This window comes from Gallus gallus, chromosome 18, assembly GCF_016699485.2.
Source record: "Gallus gallus isolate bGalGal1 chromosome 18, bGalGal1.mat.broiler.GRCg7b, whole genome shotgun sequence".
NCBI classification, from domain to species: domain Eukaryota; kingdom Metazoa; phylum Chordata; class Aves; order Galliformes; family Phasianidae; genus Gallus; species Gallus gallus.
Genome location: NC_052549.1, coordinates 10,236,600 through 10,254,443, shown reverse-complemented (window position 1 = coordinate 10,254,443; position 17,844 = coordinate 10,236,600). Strand labels below are relative to the sequence as shown.

At 67.2% G+C, this 17,844-nt stretch overlaps 2 protein-coding genes across 2 annotated transcripts; both read right to left on the bottom strand.

The window, feature by feature from the left end:
* Nucleotides 1–4,930: 4,930 nt before the first annotated feature.
* Nucleotides 4,931–7,569, bottom strand: LOC121107147 (collagen alpha-1(I) chain-like). Its single transcript, XM_040649946.1, has 2 exons — nt 6,410–7,569; nt 4,931–6,176 (listed from the first exon to the last, which is right to left on the bottom strand). The coding sequence occupies exons 1-2, from the start codon at nt 7,567–7,569 to the stop codon at nt 4,931–4,933; spliced, it is 2,406 nt and encodes an 801-aa protein (XP_040505880.1).
* Nucleotides 7,570–13,613: 6,044 nt separating this feature from the next.
* On the bottom strand, nt 13,614–17,844 carry CBX4 (chromobox 4). Its single transcript, NM_204642.2, has 5 exons — nt 17,640–17,844; nt 17,502–17,545; nt 16,746–16,811; nt 16,074–16,140; nt 13,614–15,725 (listed from the first exon to the last, which is right to left on the bottom strand). The coding sequence occupies exons 1-5, from the start codon at nt 17,706–17,708 to the stop codon at nt 14,400–14,402; spliced, it is 1,572 nt and encodes a 523-aa protein (NP_989973.1). The 5' UTR covers nt 17,709–17,844; the 3' UTR covers nt 13,614–14,399.

The window sequence follows — 17,844 nt, the reverse complement described above, 5'->3', positions numbered from 1 at the left end:
GCGCTGAGGAGTAGCGAGGCCCGACGGGGCCGCGTTCACGCGTGGATCTCCACGCGTTGGATGTAACCTCCAACGAGCCGGCTGCCAGTCAAAGGGATGGGGGCTTCTTTCGGCTCCGGGAGCGGTGGAGCTCCGGTGCTATTTCCATCCCGGGGACCGTTTTGTTCCGACGTTCCCGCTTGCCACAGCGGAGCTCTGCCCGCTCCCACCGGTCCCGCCCGGCCGGGCTCTGACCTCCCGCGGGTGTCACGCGGGCAACGGTTCCACTTCTGCAGGAGGAGCTCGCGAGGGGGCTCCGGGCTCGCGCGGACAGCGCCGGGTTATGGAGACACGCGGCCCCACGGGGAGCTCGCGGGATCCGCGTGCAGGAGCTTTCGGCTGCCGCTCGCTGCCGGGCCGAGCCCTGAGCAGCTCGGAGGAAAAGCCGTGCAAGAACCCCTCCGCGCCCCGCCCCGCAGCACGGGCGCCGCGGGAGGCAGCGGGTGAGGCGGTAGGGGGGGTCCGGCGGGGCAGGTGCCGGGGATGGGATCCCGCTGCCGAGCGGAGCGGGGAGGTTCTTACCCCACGGCCCCGCAGCCCCACGCCGTTGGGGGTCCCCGCGGAGCGCGGGATTAGCACGGAACCCCCGGGAGGAGCCGGCACGAAGGGAGGTGGCCGGGAGGGGACAGCGCAGCCCCCGCGCCCGCCCCGGTCCCCGGCAAGCGGCATCCCGGGGAGGTTTTTCGTTAATGTCGAATTAATCGTTGTTAATTAAGGCAGAGCGGCGATGCGGGTCGTTAACCCGCGTGGACGCAGCGGCTCGAATGCCTTGTCCCGAAGATGCTGCGCAGGGGAATGGCCCGCGAGGAGCGGGCGCTACGCCCGGCCTGGGGGTGTGGGGGAGGGACTGCTCCCGGACCGCCGCTGCCGGTAACGCCGCGCTCCGCTGCTCGGGGCTTCGGGGCAGAGCCCACAGCGGGGCCGTGCTCGGTGGCCTCGGGGATGCGGCAGCTATGGAATGGCGAGTGGGTCCCGCACCTTCGCTGCCGGTATACCCGCTGCCAGCTGTAAGCGCCCTCTCGAAGGTGCCCGAGGGGATGCGGAGAGCTCGCTCCAGCAGCCGGGACCCACGAGGGACCCATGCGAGCACGGGGTCCGGGTCTGAGTCCCTGAGTGCTGTGCGGGGGGCAGAGGGAAGGCGAGACACAAACGAGAACGGCGCGGAGAAGGCAGTGGGAAGCTACCGCCGCTAAGACCGGACCCGACCCGAACCCCCGAAGCCGTGGGCTCGCCGGGAGCGGGGCTGCGGGGTCTCGGCCAGGAAAGAGGGGGGACGGAACCGCGGGATGAGAGCGCGGCGGGCTGGAGCGTCTCCGGCTCTCCCGGGCAGTTCCTCCTCCCGCCGGAGGGGGCCCTTAACCCACTGCCCGGTGGGTGCAGGGTCCGTGGTGCGTGGCCGGGTACCGGCATCAGCAGCGGAGCCGGGAACGGGATGCCCTCCGCGTTTCCGAGGTCAACGGCAAAAGTTGCCGAGGCGCAACTCGGACTCCCGGTCCGGTGGGGTCCCGGCTCGCGCCCCATCCGTCCCTGCCGGCCCCCTCGCGTCCCCGGCTCTGCCCCGAAGTGGTGACGTCGGAGCTCCCTCGAGGATCGCTCCCGGCCCGCGAGGGCGTCTGCTGCGGCACGGGCAAATGCGGACCCGGTTTCTCCCCATTTGACCTCAAATCTGCCCTTCGGTTACCCGCACTTCTCTCTCCCCGCTCGAACCCTTGCGATGAGCGCTCGGGGTCTCAGCGAGCCGCCCCAAGGCAGCGTGTCCGGCTCCCCCCTCGTTTCTCGCTGTGCGGGGGCTCCCACGGCTACGAGCACTGCAACGAAAGTGGGGGGCTGAGACCCTTCCTGGGGCCGCACGTGAGGGCGCCGGGATGAGCACGAGTCTCGAAGCCCGGCTGAGCCCAGGACAGGGGGGATCTGGCTCCAACCCAGCCGCGAGCGCAGCGCATCGCCGCGCCGCAGCCCTGCTCTTCCCTGCGGCTTCTCGAGAGCTCCGGCGACCGTACGGCTCCTCCCCCGGTACCCGCTCCCGGGACGGTGAGCACCCAGTCCAGGGCCCGGTTCGACCCCATTCCCCGGGCGGCCGAGGCTGCCGGCGCCGATGGCAGACCCGGTTCTGTTGAGGTCGCGCTGCTCCGTGTCCCGTTCTCCTGGGCGTCCTGAGAACGGCCCTGGGGCTGAGACCCCGCAGGGAAACCGAGGGCAGAACAACTCGCTCCCTTCGCAGAGCTCGGGCGGCTGCAGGTGTCCGCACGGTCACTGCGGTCGGGTCGGTCCCCGCGCCTCGGGAGACGCATCTCGCAGTTCCTCCCCCCCCACCCCTCCGAGCCGCGGTACTGTCGGGCACGGGAGAGCCCCGCCCCGGAGATCCCGCTAAGTGCGGAGCCCCCGGCCCCTTGGCGCCGCCCGTCGGAGCTGCTGCCCCCGGCTCGCGACTCTGAGCAGCCGCCCGAGGTCCGGTTCGGCTCCGAGCTCTGCCCGGTTCGCTCCCAACCCAGGGCCAGGCAGGAAAACGATTCCCTCCTCCCGCGGCTGAGCGGAGTCGCGCCGAGCGGCGGGGCAGATTGCCGACCCCCGGGCTGCTGCGGGGCTGGCTCGGTGCTGCGGGCGGGGCACCGGGACCCCGCTGCGCTGCCGGACTCCACGGCTCCGCCCCGGGAGCGGGAGAAGCACGGACGTCGAGACGGAGCCGTTGCGTTCCCGAGCACCTCGGGGCGAACCGAGAAGGCAGCGGCCGGGATAAAGCGGCAGTGCCACCACAGCCTCCACCTCCACCTCCCCATCCCGGCCCCGCGGGGCGAACACGCGGGTGGGAGCGGCCGTCCCAGGACGGAGCGCGAGGGCGGGTCCGGAGAGCGGACCAATAACCGGAGCTGCGTTTAACGCGGGATCGCTGCAGGAGGGCCTGCGCCGGCCGCGTTTCACACCTCTGCCCCCGGGCACGGCTCTGCCAGGCTCCGGACATCCCCGGGGCCGGAGCGATACGTTGGCCGGGCCGAGCGGATCGCCGGTGGGGAGATCTCGGGAAGCGCCCGGCAGCGGAGTCCTCACGAAGACGGTCATCGCAGAGCGACTTCTTGCCGCTTTGAAGCCCAGAAATCTCCCTGAGAAGAACTATTCGCGTCGACTGGTTTGACATCGAATCCTGCTCCCAAGGCGCAAGAGCCCAGGGCTGGCGGGGGGGCAGCGCTCAGCACGGTCCCGGAGCCTTCCCCTTCCGCCTTCCACCCGCCCGTCCCGGTGCTCGGCGCTGCTCTTGCTCCGCCGGAGCTCGGGACGGAGCCGCTGCGTTGCACCTCGGTTCCCGTGGGACGCGTTCCACGGAGCTTCCACGCCGGGAGACCCCAAGCTGAGCCGCGGCCGGACCCCGCCGAGCATCGCAGCCGGGGTGGGGGCAGAGCTGGGGACACTCCTTCTCCCCGCGCCGCAGATCGTTATCACCCGGCTACCGGGGCCGTGGGCAGCCGAACGGAGGGGTCAGCCCCGACGAGGAGCTGCTCCGCGCCCCGTCCGACCGGAACCTTCCCGGGGCAGCGGCGGTGCTGAAGGACAGCGGCGGCCCCACCGCCCGACGGGGGGGGTCAACCTGAGGCCGAACCCCGTCCGCCGCCCTCCGGCCCGGCCCGGAGCGGCCTCGGAGCTCGAGGAGACGGCGGTCGCGGACGGGGCTCATCCCCGGGGGTTCCGCACGGAACTGCGACGCTTCCCGGCGCGGCCCCGGCGGCGCGGTGAATTCCAGGTGTTTTCCATAGGTGGCACCGTCCTCCTGAAAATCGCGGCAGTGGCCGCGCAGCCCGCGGCGCTCCGGCCGCCCCCTGGGACAGAGACCCCCCCCCGAGCCCGAGCCCGGCAGCACGGTGCGGGCGGCTTCGGCTGGCAGAGCCCCGGGGAACCGCTCCCAACGTGTCCTCGTCGCCTCCCACCCGGCCGTGCCCCGAGCACCACCCGGCCCTACTCCGGCTGCCGACGGCGGGGACTGAGCGGGGGGACCCGGCGGGCACAGCCCGAGCCCCGTCCCAGCGGCAATGCGGGGCCGCCGCTCCCCCCCCCCCCCGCCCCACTCCGCCGTCCCCCGGGTTCGCTCGTGGGGCTGAAGCCGGTCCCGGGGGTGGGGCGGCGGGGCGGGGGTCGCGTTATCGCCCAGCTCCGGGCTGCGAACACTTTGCACAAAAGCTCTTTTGTTTCCGGGCTTTCTGAATTTGCTGATTATTTGTAGGAGCATAAATAGGAGTTGTTCGCAAAGGCCGGGAGGCAGAAACCGAGCCGAGCCCCGCGGCGGGCGGGGAGATCCGAACGTCTCAAGAGAGCCCCCCCGGGCCCCCGGCCGACCGCCCCCGGCCCAGGACGGGGCTGCAGCTCTCGGCTCCCCCCGACCCCCACTTCTGAAGGCAGACGTCCCCGCCGAGCGGTCGGGAGGAGCGGACCGGAGACGGGGCCGGCGGCACGGGGGGGACGATGCGGCCGCAGCGGGGCAGCGTCACCTCCGTGCCCGCGGCCGCGCGTGGGAAGCGGGAATCCCGGGGCCGAGGAGGGGAGGGGGCGCGCAGAGCGGCCCCGCTGCGCCCCCGTCCCCGTCCCATCCCCGCTCCCCGCCTCATCGCACGCCGAGCGCGGCCCCGCGTTTAACAAAAGCAATTAGAGGTGAGGCCCATTTGCATCTCGCTCCGCGGCCGCTCCGCGGCGGCTGCACCGGGGCGGGGGCGGCCCCTCCGTGCTGCGCGCCCCGCCCCCGCCCCGCCCCCCGCCCAAGGTAGGCGCTCTATTTAGGTTCGTGCCCTTATATGGCGATGAGCTCGGCGCCCCGCGGACGGCGCGCACCATATAAGGAAGCGGTGCCCGAGCCCGGGCTGAGCTGGTGAGCGCTCATTGGTCCTCCCGTATCGCAGCAACCGCGCTCTCACGAGTGGAACGGGCCCGCCGCCCCCCCCGCGCCCCCCCCTTCGCCCGTGGGGCCGGGACCGCCGCCAGCCGCCCCCCCCCAACCCCCAACCCCCGGCCCGGTGCCCCCCGACGGGCGCCCGCTGGCCGCGCCCTCAGCCCCGCGCTGCCCCTCGGCTGCCGTGCGCGTCGCGAGTGGGAACGGCAGCGCCGTACTCCGGTGGCACCGACGGCGCTCGGCGGGAGGGCGCCGTGAGACGCGGCGGACCCCCCGCACGGCGGGGCCTCGGGGTCGGGCGCGAGCAGGGAAGCCGCTCTCGGAAACTGAGACCGGGGCGCCACGCAGGACGGGTGGCTTTTCCTCGCCCCGGCTGCGGGCGGCCCCGCGGACGACGTGCCGGGCGGGTGCGGCGGTCCCCGCGTCCTCCCCGCGGCGCTCCCGGTGACCGCGCGCAGCCCCGGCCCCGCCACGCTCCTCCCGCGTCCGGCGCCGCTCCGTCCCGCCGGCAGCCCCGACTCGCGCGGCCGTTTCCCCGCGGGGAGCGTCGCGGCCCCGCGGAGCCGCAGCCGCGTTTCGGGGACGCCCCCTCGAGACGCGGACACGCGCGATAACCGCCCCGCGCTGGCGGGGGGAGCGAACCCCCGTCGGTAGGAGGCGGTGGCTCCGCTCCCACGCGCGTCCGCCGCCGCCGCCCCGCGGGCAGACGATGGAGAACGGCCGCGGGGGCGGGCGGGGGGCGGCCGCTCGGCGCGGGGTCGCGGGACCGACTTTTCGTTGCGGCGTCGCCGCAGCCTCGCAGCGCCGCGCCCGCGCTGCCGCCCCGGGTTTTATTTTATTTATTTCATTTTCTTTCTTTCCAACGGAGCGGGAGAACGGCCGCCGCCAGGTAGCGGGCGGGAGCGGCGTGCCTTCGGCCCTCCGGTGTGCGACAGCTGCCCCCCGCCCCGGCCGGCACGTGCTCGGCGTGCCCCCGCCCCGCCGCAGGTGAGGCCCGGGCGGGAGGCTCCGTACGGACTCCGGGCTCCGCTCCGGCCGCCCCGCGGGCTCCCGACCGCCCCCTCGCCGCCTACCGCGGGCACCGGGGGGCGCGGCCGCCGGGGAGGGCCGTGCCGCCGCTTCCTCGCCGTCCCCCCCACCCCCCCCCCCCCCGGCAGGATTCAGCGGGCTCCGCCGAGCAGCCATTTTCTGCAGCTGCGGCTGCACCGGAGCCCAGCCGGGCGGCGCGGGCGAGCGGCGGCACATCCCGGGGGGTGCCCGCGCCCCGCTGCCGGTTCCGGAACGGGCGCCCCGAGCTCCGCCGGGTGCCGCCGGGGCCGGGCGGGCTGCGCCGCGGGGCTGGCCGTGACAATCCCACCCTTTCCCCGCCATTTTGTTACCGTGCTGGCGTTTTCCCAAAGCAGACACAGAGCGGGAGCCTTGGGAACGGGCCCCCGTTGTGCCGGGGCGGGCGCTGCCCCCAGCCCGGTCCCGGCCCCCCCTCTCCCCGCGGCCCCGCACCCGTGCGGACACGTCCCGGGACGCCCGGCGGCTCCGAGCTCCTTCCCACCGGGATCCCCGCTCCCCTCGGCGCTCTGTGCGCGCAGCGGTCGCGGGTCGCGGCTGTCGGACCCACGCGGGACACGGTCGCGCCCGGCCGGCACCGGCTCCTGAGCCGCTGTCCCCAGGCGAGGAACCCGGAGCGCGGCCGTCCCTCTCCTCCCGGCGCGCCGGGATCGCGGAGCTGCTCGCTTCTCTCCGCCCACGCCACGAGCAGCGAAGTGACCCGACGGCGCTGCGGACCGTCCCGTCGGGCAACGGCCGGAGGGGCCGCCCCGGGATCCGGACACAGCGCCCGTCGGCTCTGCCCCGTTCCGGCCCGACCACCCCTTGCTCCCGACCCGGCTCCGGGCAGCCCGTTGGGATGGCGCAGGGCAGCACTTGGCCCACGCGAGGCGGGGCGGCCGGAGGGGTTCAGGTCCCACTGACCGCGGGGCGGGGCGCGGCCGGACCGAGATTTCTGGTATCGGGACGCAGCACCGGGGATCGGGGCTGGGCGGGCAGGACGGGCTGTCCCGACGGGACGGGACGGGACGGTCCGGGCCGCTCCCTGCCCCCGCGTGGGGGTCACTGAACGCCGGTGGCTGACAGCCCCGGTCGGCACGGGCACAGCGGGGCGGGACGTGTCCCCCTCCCCACGGCAGTGCCCCCGGGTTGGGGACGTCTCGGTGACCCACGCGCGGCGGCGGCGGGGGAAGCTGCCCGGAGCGTCGGGGCCGACCCGTGCCCGGTCTGCGCTCCCGGAGCTGAGAGGCGGCGGCGGGAGGAGAAGGGCGCGGGGAAGGAGGGGGCTCCTGCAGCGCTGCAATGCAGCGCTGCGCCGAGAGCTGAGCCCGCGGCCCGGAGCGCTCCACCGCTGCTGCAATGCAGGTGCGAGCGCCGCGCCCGGCGGCCGGGCCGAACCGAGCCGAGCCGAACCGGGCCACGCAGTCCAAGCGCCGCCGGGCCGCCCCCCTCTTGCCCCGCCCCGCGCCTCGGCCCTCCCCGGTATTGTCGCCCCCGTTTCGTTTTTCTCCCGCCCCTGTCGAGTCCGCGGGACGTGTCCTCCAGCGGTGGGACACCGGCAGCCGCCGTCCCCGCGTCCCTCCATTCGCCCCGTGCCCGTCGCGGTGGGGGCTCATCTGAACCCACCAGCCGGGCCACAGTCGGCACTGATCGCGCTGAGCCCCCCAGCTTCTCGCCGTGGCTCCCCCCGACGCCGGGATCACCGCGCAGCGCCCGGTACTGCGCGGCTGGGGCAGCACTCCGGGCTCGGCTCTGACCCGCTCCGGTGTTTCCTCGAGGGGACATCCCTCGCATTTCCATCTTCTCTGTCCAAGGGGGGGCTTCGCCCCGCCCCCCCCCCCCCTCCCGGCTGCACCCGGAGCCGCGGACACAGCGGTCGGGCAACGCGAGACCCCCCGGGTGGAAGGACCAATGTGATAAAGTCGGAGGTGCTGCAGCGCATCCCCGGGGGGACGGGGCGGATGACGGGAGCGCCCCAAACCCGAGAGGGGCGGGGAGGGCGTTTTCAGGGCAGCGGGGCCGCTGTGGTCACCCCCCTCCCCCGTCCCTGTGACAGAGGCTGTGCTTTCCCGTCCCTGCCTTTCTGAATCCTGCCCATGACAGCCTGTGGCTGAACGGCAGAAATCCCACAGAGATGCCACGCAGCGCACATTTTTTGCCTTCCCACCTGGATTATTTTTCTTTCCTTTTTTTTTTTTTTATTATTTTTTTCCCTGCCGCTGCCTTTCATTCACTGCTAAAATGGCACCGCGCTCCTGTCCCTGCTGCTGCTGATACGGACTTCAGCCGCTGGGTCCTGATGTGTCCTCATTTACAGGATGAAAGCTCAGCCGAGACACAGCGTTTCCTCCCCGTGCGGAGAACTCCAAGCTGCTCTCAGCGTCCCGACCCCTCCCGTGCACCCTCCCCGGACACCCCCGGCCCTCTTCCCTGCTCCTCTCCAACATCTCAGCGTTGAGATGCCGGAGGCCGAAAGCAAAACGCCGAAGCCGGCTCGGCAGTGCCACACACCGAGGCGATCCGTCAGCGCGCTCTGCCTTCGGTTCCCCGGCAAACACGGGAATCCCCGCGGCTCCCGGCACCGCTCCCACCGCCCTCACGCAGCACCGCGTGCCCGCACAGCACCGCAGCCGGGAGGTTCGGGTCCGGCAGCCCCCGCGGTCCCATAGCCCCGAAGCGGTCCCCCCCCGCCCCCGTGCACCGCGGGGCCGCCCGGTGCAGTCGCAGCACTCGCCCCCCCCCCCTCCCCCCCCCCGCGACTCGGAGCCCGGAGTCCCTTCGGCTGCTTTTATTGCCGTCCCCCAACTTCTTGCGGTGCCATTTGTGTGCAGCTGATGCTGCGTCACGCAGCGAATTCTTCGCCGAAGGGAAATGAAGGCGCACGCGGCAAAGGTAAAATCGCCTTTTCCAGGGCAAGAAAAAAAAGAGTGAAGTGTGTTGGTCCGAAACCGGAGCAGACAATGCCACGGCCGAGACTTATTTGTCACACGCTCAGGCGAGAGACGGAAGAAATTCCTGCGATAACGCTCGTCTCTGCTCAGCCGTTGCTGCCGCACCACAAATTGCTGCTTGCAGCACAAACTATGGAAATGCGAGACATGAGATTAGACGTCTTCTTGTTGGGTCTCTCCGCGCCGCGTTTGCTGAGAGTTATTTCTGAGTCCTGAGAGTTAAAGAGCCTTCAAGAAATAGAGCATCAAACGCTCCGAAAGTGGGTCTGCCTCTGGTGTCAGAGGTACAGAAAGGAAAAGCAACGGGAGAGCGGAGAGTGGGGAGAGAGGGAAGGATTTCTCAAAGCAAAGCAGGACGCCCGGGGCAGGATCTTCCCACCTCGGGTTAAAAATGGCTCAGGGTCAGGTTGAGCCCTTCAACTCGAGATAAGGCATCACTCCAACCGGCAGGCAGCGAGATTGAGGGCACCCCTGGTGTCTGGCCGGGGACACCGCCGTTGTCCCGCGATGAATCTCTCTGTTTGATCTGTCGCCGGTGACTTCATGCGGCAGCAGGAAACAAACAGGGCAGGACGATGTCACGGCCGGACCCAGCGGACAGAGGGCAGAGCCATAAAATCCGTTCCTGCTGTTGAAATGACAGCCTGGCTCCCAGCGCGCTGCCGGTGGATGGGTGCACGCAGGGACGGCGCTTCGCCCCGGCTTTCTTCAAGCCGTGTGGAATCGTTGGCATACGTGCAAATTAACGCTCACTAACACACGCCGTTGATGCGCATTCTGTGCTTTCAGGTGCCTCCTTGGCTCCACCGTGCCAGCAAAGCTTCCCTCTCCAAAGGTCACCTTTGACAATCAGAAGAACCTGACACAAAATACAAACGATTTCTTCCCTCTGGTCGCCGAGCGAGCTCAGAACTGCTCCGAGGGCTCTGATTTGTGAAGTGCATCCCCCTCTACTGCACCACCTCCAGAAATCCCAACGCCCTGACCTACACGAGGGGCACCCGCAGGGTTCCTGGGGCCACCAGCCCCAGCTGGGTCCCACCAGCAGCACCTGACACAGGGAAACGCTGAGTCCTGCTTTCCACTCCGGCCTCTGTTGCTCACAGCTCTTTCACACCAGCTTTGTGGTCTGCAATTTTCCGTGTTCGGTTTCAGCCAAGAGGTGACTTCTGAAGCTTGAGTCATTCTGCTTCTCCCCTCCGTGCCTTCTGTGAATGAAGGAAGCTCACTGCCCTGCTGTGCATCAGGAGGGGACAGAGCAGCAGGGCTGCCTGGGGCCCAAGCGCTGCAGCCCCAGGTCGGGTGCTCGTGCAGAAGAAGCTGAGAACCCAATGGCTCCCAGGAGAGCAGGAGATGCAGCCTCACCCCAACACAGGAATTTCTGCTCAGTGCAGTCTTTATGTCCAATATTAAATACACATTTGTTGCAGCTTCCACCAGCTCAGGCCCTCCATCACACTGCATTTGATAACCACAGTGACGTCTGTTTAATTCACTTCCTCTAGCTGTAGCATTTTTCTGCCCCAGCTGATGCAGCATAACTTGCAACACCTCCCAGAGGTTTAGGCTGTCCCCTTCCCTCCCTCGAGCTAAGCACTGCTGACTGAAGCACACTCAGAAGCTGCAGTCCCTCTGGGACCACGATGATGCTTCAAACCTCACAAGAATGGGGCTGCAGCTGCTCCCCCCCTCCCACCTTGGGGCGCAGAGCTCAGAGCATCCCAGCTTGGGAACTTGGCTCCTGCTGCCCCTCGCTGTCTGACAGAGACCTGGAGGAGCTGGCAGCTGGTGATGGAGCTTTCTTTCCTTCTTACCCCTTAAACAACGTGTGCAGGGCCAGCAAGGATGACACATGGCTAAGATTGCCAAAGTCACAGCTCCTGAAATGCAGGGAGCTCCCTACCGGGCTGTGCCGCCTCGCACAGCGTGCTTTATATGCCTGCTCATCCCATATAAATAAATCTTCACGTTTGCAGTTTACTTTAAACTACATCAAGGTGACAGCTGAGCCGGCGGCTCCTGCTGAGAAGCAGTATCTGTACACGAGGCTGCTCCTATGGGCAGGAGCACAGCCAGGACTGTCCCTCCTCACCCCCTTCCCTGCTGTGCCCACTGCCCCTCCATGGCCCCATTGGCACTCATGGACCCAAAGCAGCGTGGGTGGGAACCCAGCACCGAACCCCATTAGATCCAGCTTTACTGAGAGTGGTCAATGGCAGCCAATGTGTGCAAGGCCGTGCTGTGCTGGGGGTGGAGGGCATGGAGAAAACGTGACCCCCACAGCTGCAAAGTGACACGGTCAGCTCCCCACAGCACAGAGCAGAGTGGCAGAGGTTGGGAAAAAATGAAGTAAAAACTCCACAAAATGCATCAAAGGACCGCCTGGAGGAGCCCCCCACGCACGTGGGCATGCACCACCCTCACAGCCCTTCTTTCCCCATCTCTTTCTCTCTCATCCCGCTTCGGAGCTGGAAGTCTCCCAGTCCCTCTGAGGCTGTTTAGCATCCTCCCCTCAGCAGCGCCTGCACTCCCCGGGCAGCACTGCTGGGCCTGCTGCATCCAGCAGCTCAGTACCACAGCACAGCGTCACAGAGCCGCAGCGATGGGCTCAGTGCAGGAAGGCAGGCACTGCTGCAAGCACAGAGGGGAGAAGACAAAACCAGCTTTGGAACACAAGTTGGTAGTCCCTTCCTCTCCCAGCACCGCAGTGCTCTTCTACGGACGGACACATCAGACCCTTGCAGAAGAGCTAAAAACACGAATACAAATTCTCCTTTTAAATCAGCAAATGTTTCTCTGGAATAAGTCCAAACCAAACAGAGGTTAACGCATCCCTGGGAAACACATTAAATGCAGCGCACAGCCGTCTCCCTAATGGAGAGCGGCGACGCTCCATCTCGTCCTGGATCGCTTTGATAACCATTGAAGGCAGAGCGGACCTCACATTAATTTTCTCAGTAACAGACACTTAGGTTTGATGCACTTAATACGGCAACAGAGCGGCATGAATAAGTAATTTATACCCTGGGCGCTTCGCCTCTCTCAGCCAATTGGCGCAGAACGAGAGCAGAGCGTATCTTTTAAACCAACAACGACTTATCACACCTTTCAGAGCACAGGAAGCTGCCGGCGCGGTGATAAACACCATCAAACTATTAAACCAGGAGCTATCTGCCTCTGTGGTTTCCGGGAAATGGTGCCTCCAACAAACCACCCCACTGCTGATGGTGTTTTCGGTGCTCGTAGGGCGGTGGGCAGCGGGAAGGGAAGCCGTGCAATCCGCTTTTCTCAGCACAGCCAGCTGCAAACAGCGGTTGGCTGCAGAGCATCACGCACCTGCGTGCCGGGGAAGGCGGCTCTGACCCCGACGTGAGCTCAGGCATCAGCCACGAGGCTGCAGCCCGCGAGCAGAAGTCAGGCGATGGTATTTGCGAGACACCTCTCGGGTCTCATCCACGGAGAGGTTCCCATCTCGCACAACATCTGCCCCAGCAGAGCCCGCCTGCCCGGCCCTGCTCCTGGACTGGCTCCCGCCGCTGTCTGTCGAGCGGCACTTCCTCTTTCATAAATCACATTTTGCATTCTGAGCATGCGTCTCCTCTTCCGTGCCACTTTTTGTTTTCAGATAACCATTAGCTTAATTAATCAGGGGAAGCGCATCGCTCCTGATTGCCGGCTCCGCTGGGATGGCAGCGCTCCTCACCCAACACACCCCACGCGGGGGCTCCCACCCCACAGAGCCCAGCACCACACCACGCTGCTCGCAGCCCTCAACCCAGCCCAGCCAGCAGCAGGTGCCAATGAATCCCAGCTCACCCCTTCCCCATCGCTGCCTGCACACCCATGGCGAGATTTTGGGGTCCGCGGTCCTCTCCACAGAGCTGCGTGAAGGTGATGGAACACAACTGCATGAGCTTCCATTGGCTTTGAAGCATCAACAGAAGGAACAGACGAACCCAGGAGGTCAACAGAGCAGCAGGGATGAAACCACCATTATGGCATCGGCTCCCAGAGGATAATTCCACTGCAAGGGCGCACTGAAGAGCAGACCTGAGCGACACCACCACCGCATCCCAACAGCGTCCACATCTGAGATGGTTCCACGTCCACATAAACCCCCTCAGCCATCCGAGCTGGAGAAAATGGCACCTCCACACAAAATCCTCGGGACTGAGAAGGGAACATCTGCCAGGAAGACATTTATACGTACTGAGCACAGGTTTCTGTGGCCTGAAAGGTGGAAGCGTGGAGCAGAGCACCCTGCGCGCAGGGCACCGCACACCTGCACAACAGCCAAGGGGCACCAATGGGGCAAGGGGACGGCCCCACGGAGCCCCGCTGTGCCTGCCAGCTCCACCTCATGCAAACCATAGAGCTGCCTCTCTCAGACTTGAAGCCTTTCTATCCGCACATTATCATCAGCTGACATCTCCAGGAGAGAACTCAACCTCAAGCCAACGCACGAGCCGAGCACAACTGACCCCACAGCACTCACGTGGTTCCAAGAAGCCACCAGCTCAGAGGACACGGGGACCCTCACCCCCACGCTTTGGGGGAGGCCACTCCTGCCCTGCAGATAGAGAGCACCGCACGTCAGCCCTATGCCTCAGCCCTACACCTCAGGCCTGCTGTTACCCGCGGCAATGCTCAGGGCCCCCCAGCACAGCCCTGCCGTTCGTATGCAGTAACAAACGCACTCCAAATCCTGGTAGCTTTTATAAAGGTTTATAATCCTTTGCCATGATTGCATGATACATTTCTCCCCCGTGATGCAGCCCTGGGAGCAGCCGGGCTCTGCCGTCCGACCCAACCCGCCGCAGACATCAAAATGCACTTTCAGACATCTCCATTTAATATTTACATTCAAGCAATTAATAATTGGAAGCTTATAGTTTAGACATTTCTAATAGCAGCAATTTCTATAATAGCTCGTTTAGCTTTAGATAACGATTTTTTTTCTTTTTTTTTTTGCACATAGAAACACCACATGTGTACAGTATCAAAAAATATATACCAGGGATGGGCCTGCGGGGTGGGGGGGGGTGGGGGACGAGACTAACAAATGCCAAATGGTTAAAAAGGAGAACAGAAAATAGTCGTCTGATATAGTTTATAAGGTGATCTAGGGACTCCATAAATCTAGGCTTTATATTTCATTATATAAATACCTACAAATAAATATATTAGCACAGTCGGAGGGCGACCAGCCTTCAGCTCAAACAATACATTTCAATAACACCACGTACAAACGGGAGCAAGAATCACTCAACAAGTTAGCACTGTTAAAATATAATACTATAACTCTGAGTAACCGCCCGGCCCCATAGCGCCCGGGGCAGCCCCACAGCGCCCGCAGTGGGAGCAGCAGCAGTGGGCACCGTGTGGGGCAGCGCGGGGCCCCACATCCCGCAGTGACCGGGGCCGGGGATGCCACCCCACGTAGGCTTTGGGGTCGGGGCAGCAGCGGGGCTGCGCTCCCATGGGGAGCAGCCGCCTCACACCGTCACATACTCCTTGAAGGTGACGGTCAGGCAGTTCGCGGTCACGTCTGTGATAATTATATTCCCAAAGAAGGGCTTGAATTCCCGCAGGCCTTCAGCCTCCTCCTCCTCCTCCTCCTCGGCCGCCTGCCTGGGCTGCTGCGGGGGCTCTACGGGCGGCTGCTCGGCCGGCGCCGGCGGCTCCTCCGGCTTCACCTGCACCAGGGCCGCCTCGCCCTCCGCCCGCGGCTTGACGCAGCGCAAGTCTATGGGCTCGTCCAGGTCTGAGTCCAGCAGGATGACCTCGGGCTGGGCGGGCAGCTCCGGCCGCTCGGGGCCGAGGCAGGTGGGGGCACTGATGCTGCGCGATGTCAGGCGCTTCTTGCCCGGCTCGCGGTCCCCGTGCGGCTCTGACAGGCAGCGCTTCCGCGCGCCGGGGCTCGAGAGGTTCAGTCCCATGGAGGACGGGCTGTGCTCACGCCCGGGGCTCAGCGACCAGGGCACGAGGTCCGGCTTGGTGGTAAGCTGCAGCGGCTGCTCGGCCACGGGCAGGGGCAGCTCCTTGCCCGGAGAGGGCTTCCTGGGGCCCTCCTGCAGCTCAGCAGCGGGCTGCCTGCTCTCGCCCTCCGCGGCACTCAGGCCATTGCTGCCCACCGCCCTCTCCTCGCCCGGCTTCCTCCAGGCCTCCAGCTTCTCCTCCCCACCCTTCTTAGCAGTCCTCTCCTCCGGCGCCCGCTTCCGGGGCGGCTCCCCAGACTTGATCTTCACCGCCTGCATGCCGTTCTCCATGTACTTGCTCATGACGATCACGATGCGCCCGTTCTTGTTCTTGTTCTTGACGATCTTCATCTTGCCCCCGAGCCCGTTGCTGGTGACCCTGTCCCGAGGGGGGGGCCCGGTGCCGCTGGACAGGTTCTTCTCAGCCCCGTTCTTGCTCTCGGCAGCGAGGTTCTTGACTGGGCCCAGCAGGTTCTTGGCTGCACCGTGCGCCCACTTGTCCGGGTGGGCGCCCAGGGGGCTCTTGGTGCTGTCCAAGCAGGCCTGGCCCTGCGGCTCCTTGCCGCTGGGATGGTAGTGGGGCTCGTACATCTTGGGGTCAGGCTGGTAGTGGTGGTGCTTCTTGCTGTTGAGCTGGTAGTAGTACTTGCCCTTGCTGTGGGACTGGTGCTTCACGCCGCTCTCCTTGCCGTTGGGCTGGTACTGGTGGTGCTTCTTGCTGTTGAGCTCATACTGGTGCTGCTGGCTCTTGCCGGAGGAGCCGAGGTCCAGCTTCGGCCGGGTGTCCACGGTGGGGTCCTGCAGCCCCGTCAGGATGTTGGAGCGGCGGGCGAAGGAGGGCAGCTGCAACACAAAGCCGAGGGCTGAGCCGGGCCGGGCCCCGCCGCAGGTGCCACCCCCGGCACGCTCGGTGCGCCGCGCAGCCCAACCCGCGCCCACTTCCAGGCCCCGCATTGCTCCGGATTAATGAAGCAATGAAAAGAAGAAAAGCCCCCTTCAATCAGCTGCCTGGGAACAGAGACCGGCCGGGGCCAGCAGCCTGCTAATGCCGCCCGGCCGCACACTGCCCCGCGCCCGGGGGCTGCGCCGTGAGCTCAGTGCATCCCCTGGGTGCTGCGCGCAGCTCCTCTGCATGATGCAACCCACGGAAAGCAAAGCGGCCCCCCGGGACCCACTCCCCATCGCCTTTACCTGCACGACGAGCGGCTTCGGCTTGGGGCCCCGCTTGCGGTATCCCATCAGCTGCTCCTGCCGCTCCCTGCGGGAACACAGCGTCACAGCGAGGCTGCGACCCCCCACCCCCACCCCACCCCCCGGACCGTGGTGTCAGGAGGAGGGGGGGAGGTTCGGCGGTGGGAAGGGGCCGGAGCCACAGGTGCGGGGCTGCAGGAAGGGGTCCCGCAGGAGGGCTGGGGCGGGACGTGCCTGCGGGACGGCATCTCTGCCACCGCCTCCCCCCGCCGCAGCGAGGGGCGAAGTTTACAGTTTGCGCCAAAATACGACAGGAAATAAATGCATGGAGAGGAGAAAAAAAAAAAAAAAAAAAAGACGACGAGGAAAAAAAAAAAAAAAAAGCAGTTGGAGCGCAGCAGCAGCGCCGCCTCCTCCACTCGCAGGCATCGAATCCCCGCGCGGGCAGCAGCCGAGCGCGGCGTGGGGGGAGAGCGGCGCGGGGATCGCGCACCGGAGGCGCCTCCCGGCCCCGCGCCCCGCACCCGCCCCGCCGGGGCCGCGCCCCCCCCCTCCCCCCCGGGCCCGTCCCGCGCCCTCCGCCCGCCCCTGCGCGGCCCCCGGGCGGCGAACGGCCCCGTGACGCATCTACAATTGCACGGACGGGCACGGGGCCGGGCGGCCGCCGCTCACCTGTTCTGGAAGGCGATGAGCAGCCGGGGGTCCAGGATGTTCTCCTCCGGCTCCCACGTGTTATACCTTGCGGAGGGGACGGGGGCAGCGGTCAGGCGGGGGCCGGGCGCGGTGGAGGGGTCGGGGCCGCTCACGCCCGGTGCTCCGGGCCCGCTCCGCAGCTCGCGCCCGGGGTTCGGTCCCGCGGGAGGGGGATGGGCGGGGGGAGAAGGGAGGGGGGGGGGCGGGGGGGCACGCCGGGGACAGGACTGTTTATTTAGCGCAGTTATTATTCCGGAGGAATTCTAAGCATGTCATGATGAAATTTTCCAAATCCCCTTTCCCGGACCCATTAAAGCGGCCCCGGCGCGGAGGAGGGACGCGGCCGCGGGGTCCGACGCGCGGGGCCCCCTCCCCGCCCCCGCCCCCCCCCCGGCTCTGTCACGCAGCCCCGAGCGCTCCGCGACCGCACCGCCCGCTGCCACCCGGAGCGGCCATCCCGGTCCGACCCGCGGGGCCGCGCGGGTTTATTTTAGCCCTTATTTCCCCCCTTCCCACCCCCCCGCCCCCCCCGCTCGGTTCTGCAATATGGAGCCCGGCTCCCGAGGAGGGAAAGGGGGAAGGAGCCATTTTCTGGTGCACATCAGCCGCCGCCTCCCTCCTCGCTCCGCTCCCGCCGCCGCCCGCCCGGGCCCCGCCGCCGCCTCCCGCCGCCCGCCCGAACCCCGCCGGGGCGCCCCGGGGCCGCTCCCCGCGCGTCCCCCGCTCGGTACTCACTTGGGCGACCATCCCCTCCATTTCACCAGGTACTCCACTCTGCCCTGCGGAGCGCGGGAGGCAAAGACACGGCGTTCAGCGGGACCCGCCGCCCGCCCGCGGCCCCCTCCCCGCCTCCCCGCCTCCTTCCCTCCGCACCTTTCGGATCCGCTTCTTCTCGATGCTCTCCACGGCGAAGACGTGCTCGCCCACCGCCGGCAGCTCCATGCTGCGCTCGGGAAGGGCCGAGCCGGGCGTCCGCGCTGCCCGCTGCGGCCGAGCGGGGCTCGGGCTCCGGCAGCTCCCGCCGCCGAACCGACAGACACTGCGCGGCGGCCGCGGCACCGCAACCCATGCAAATCCC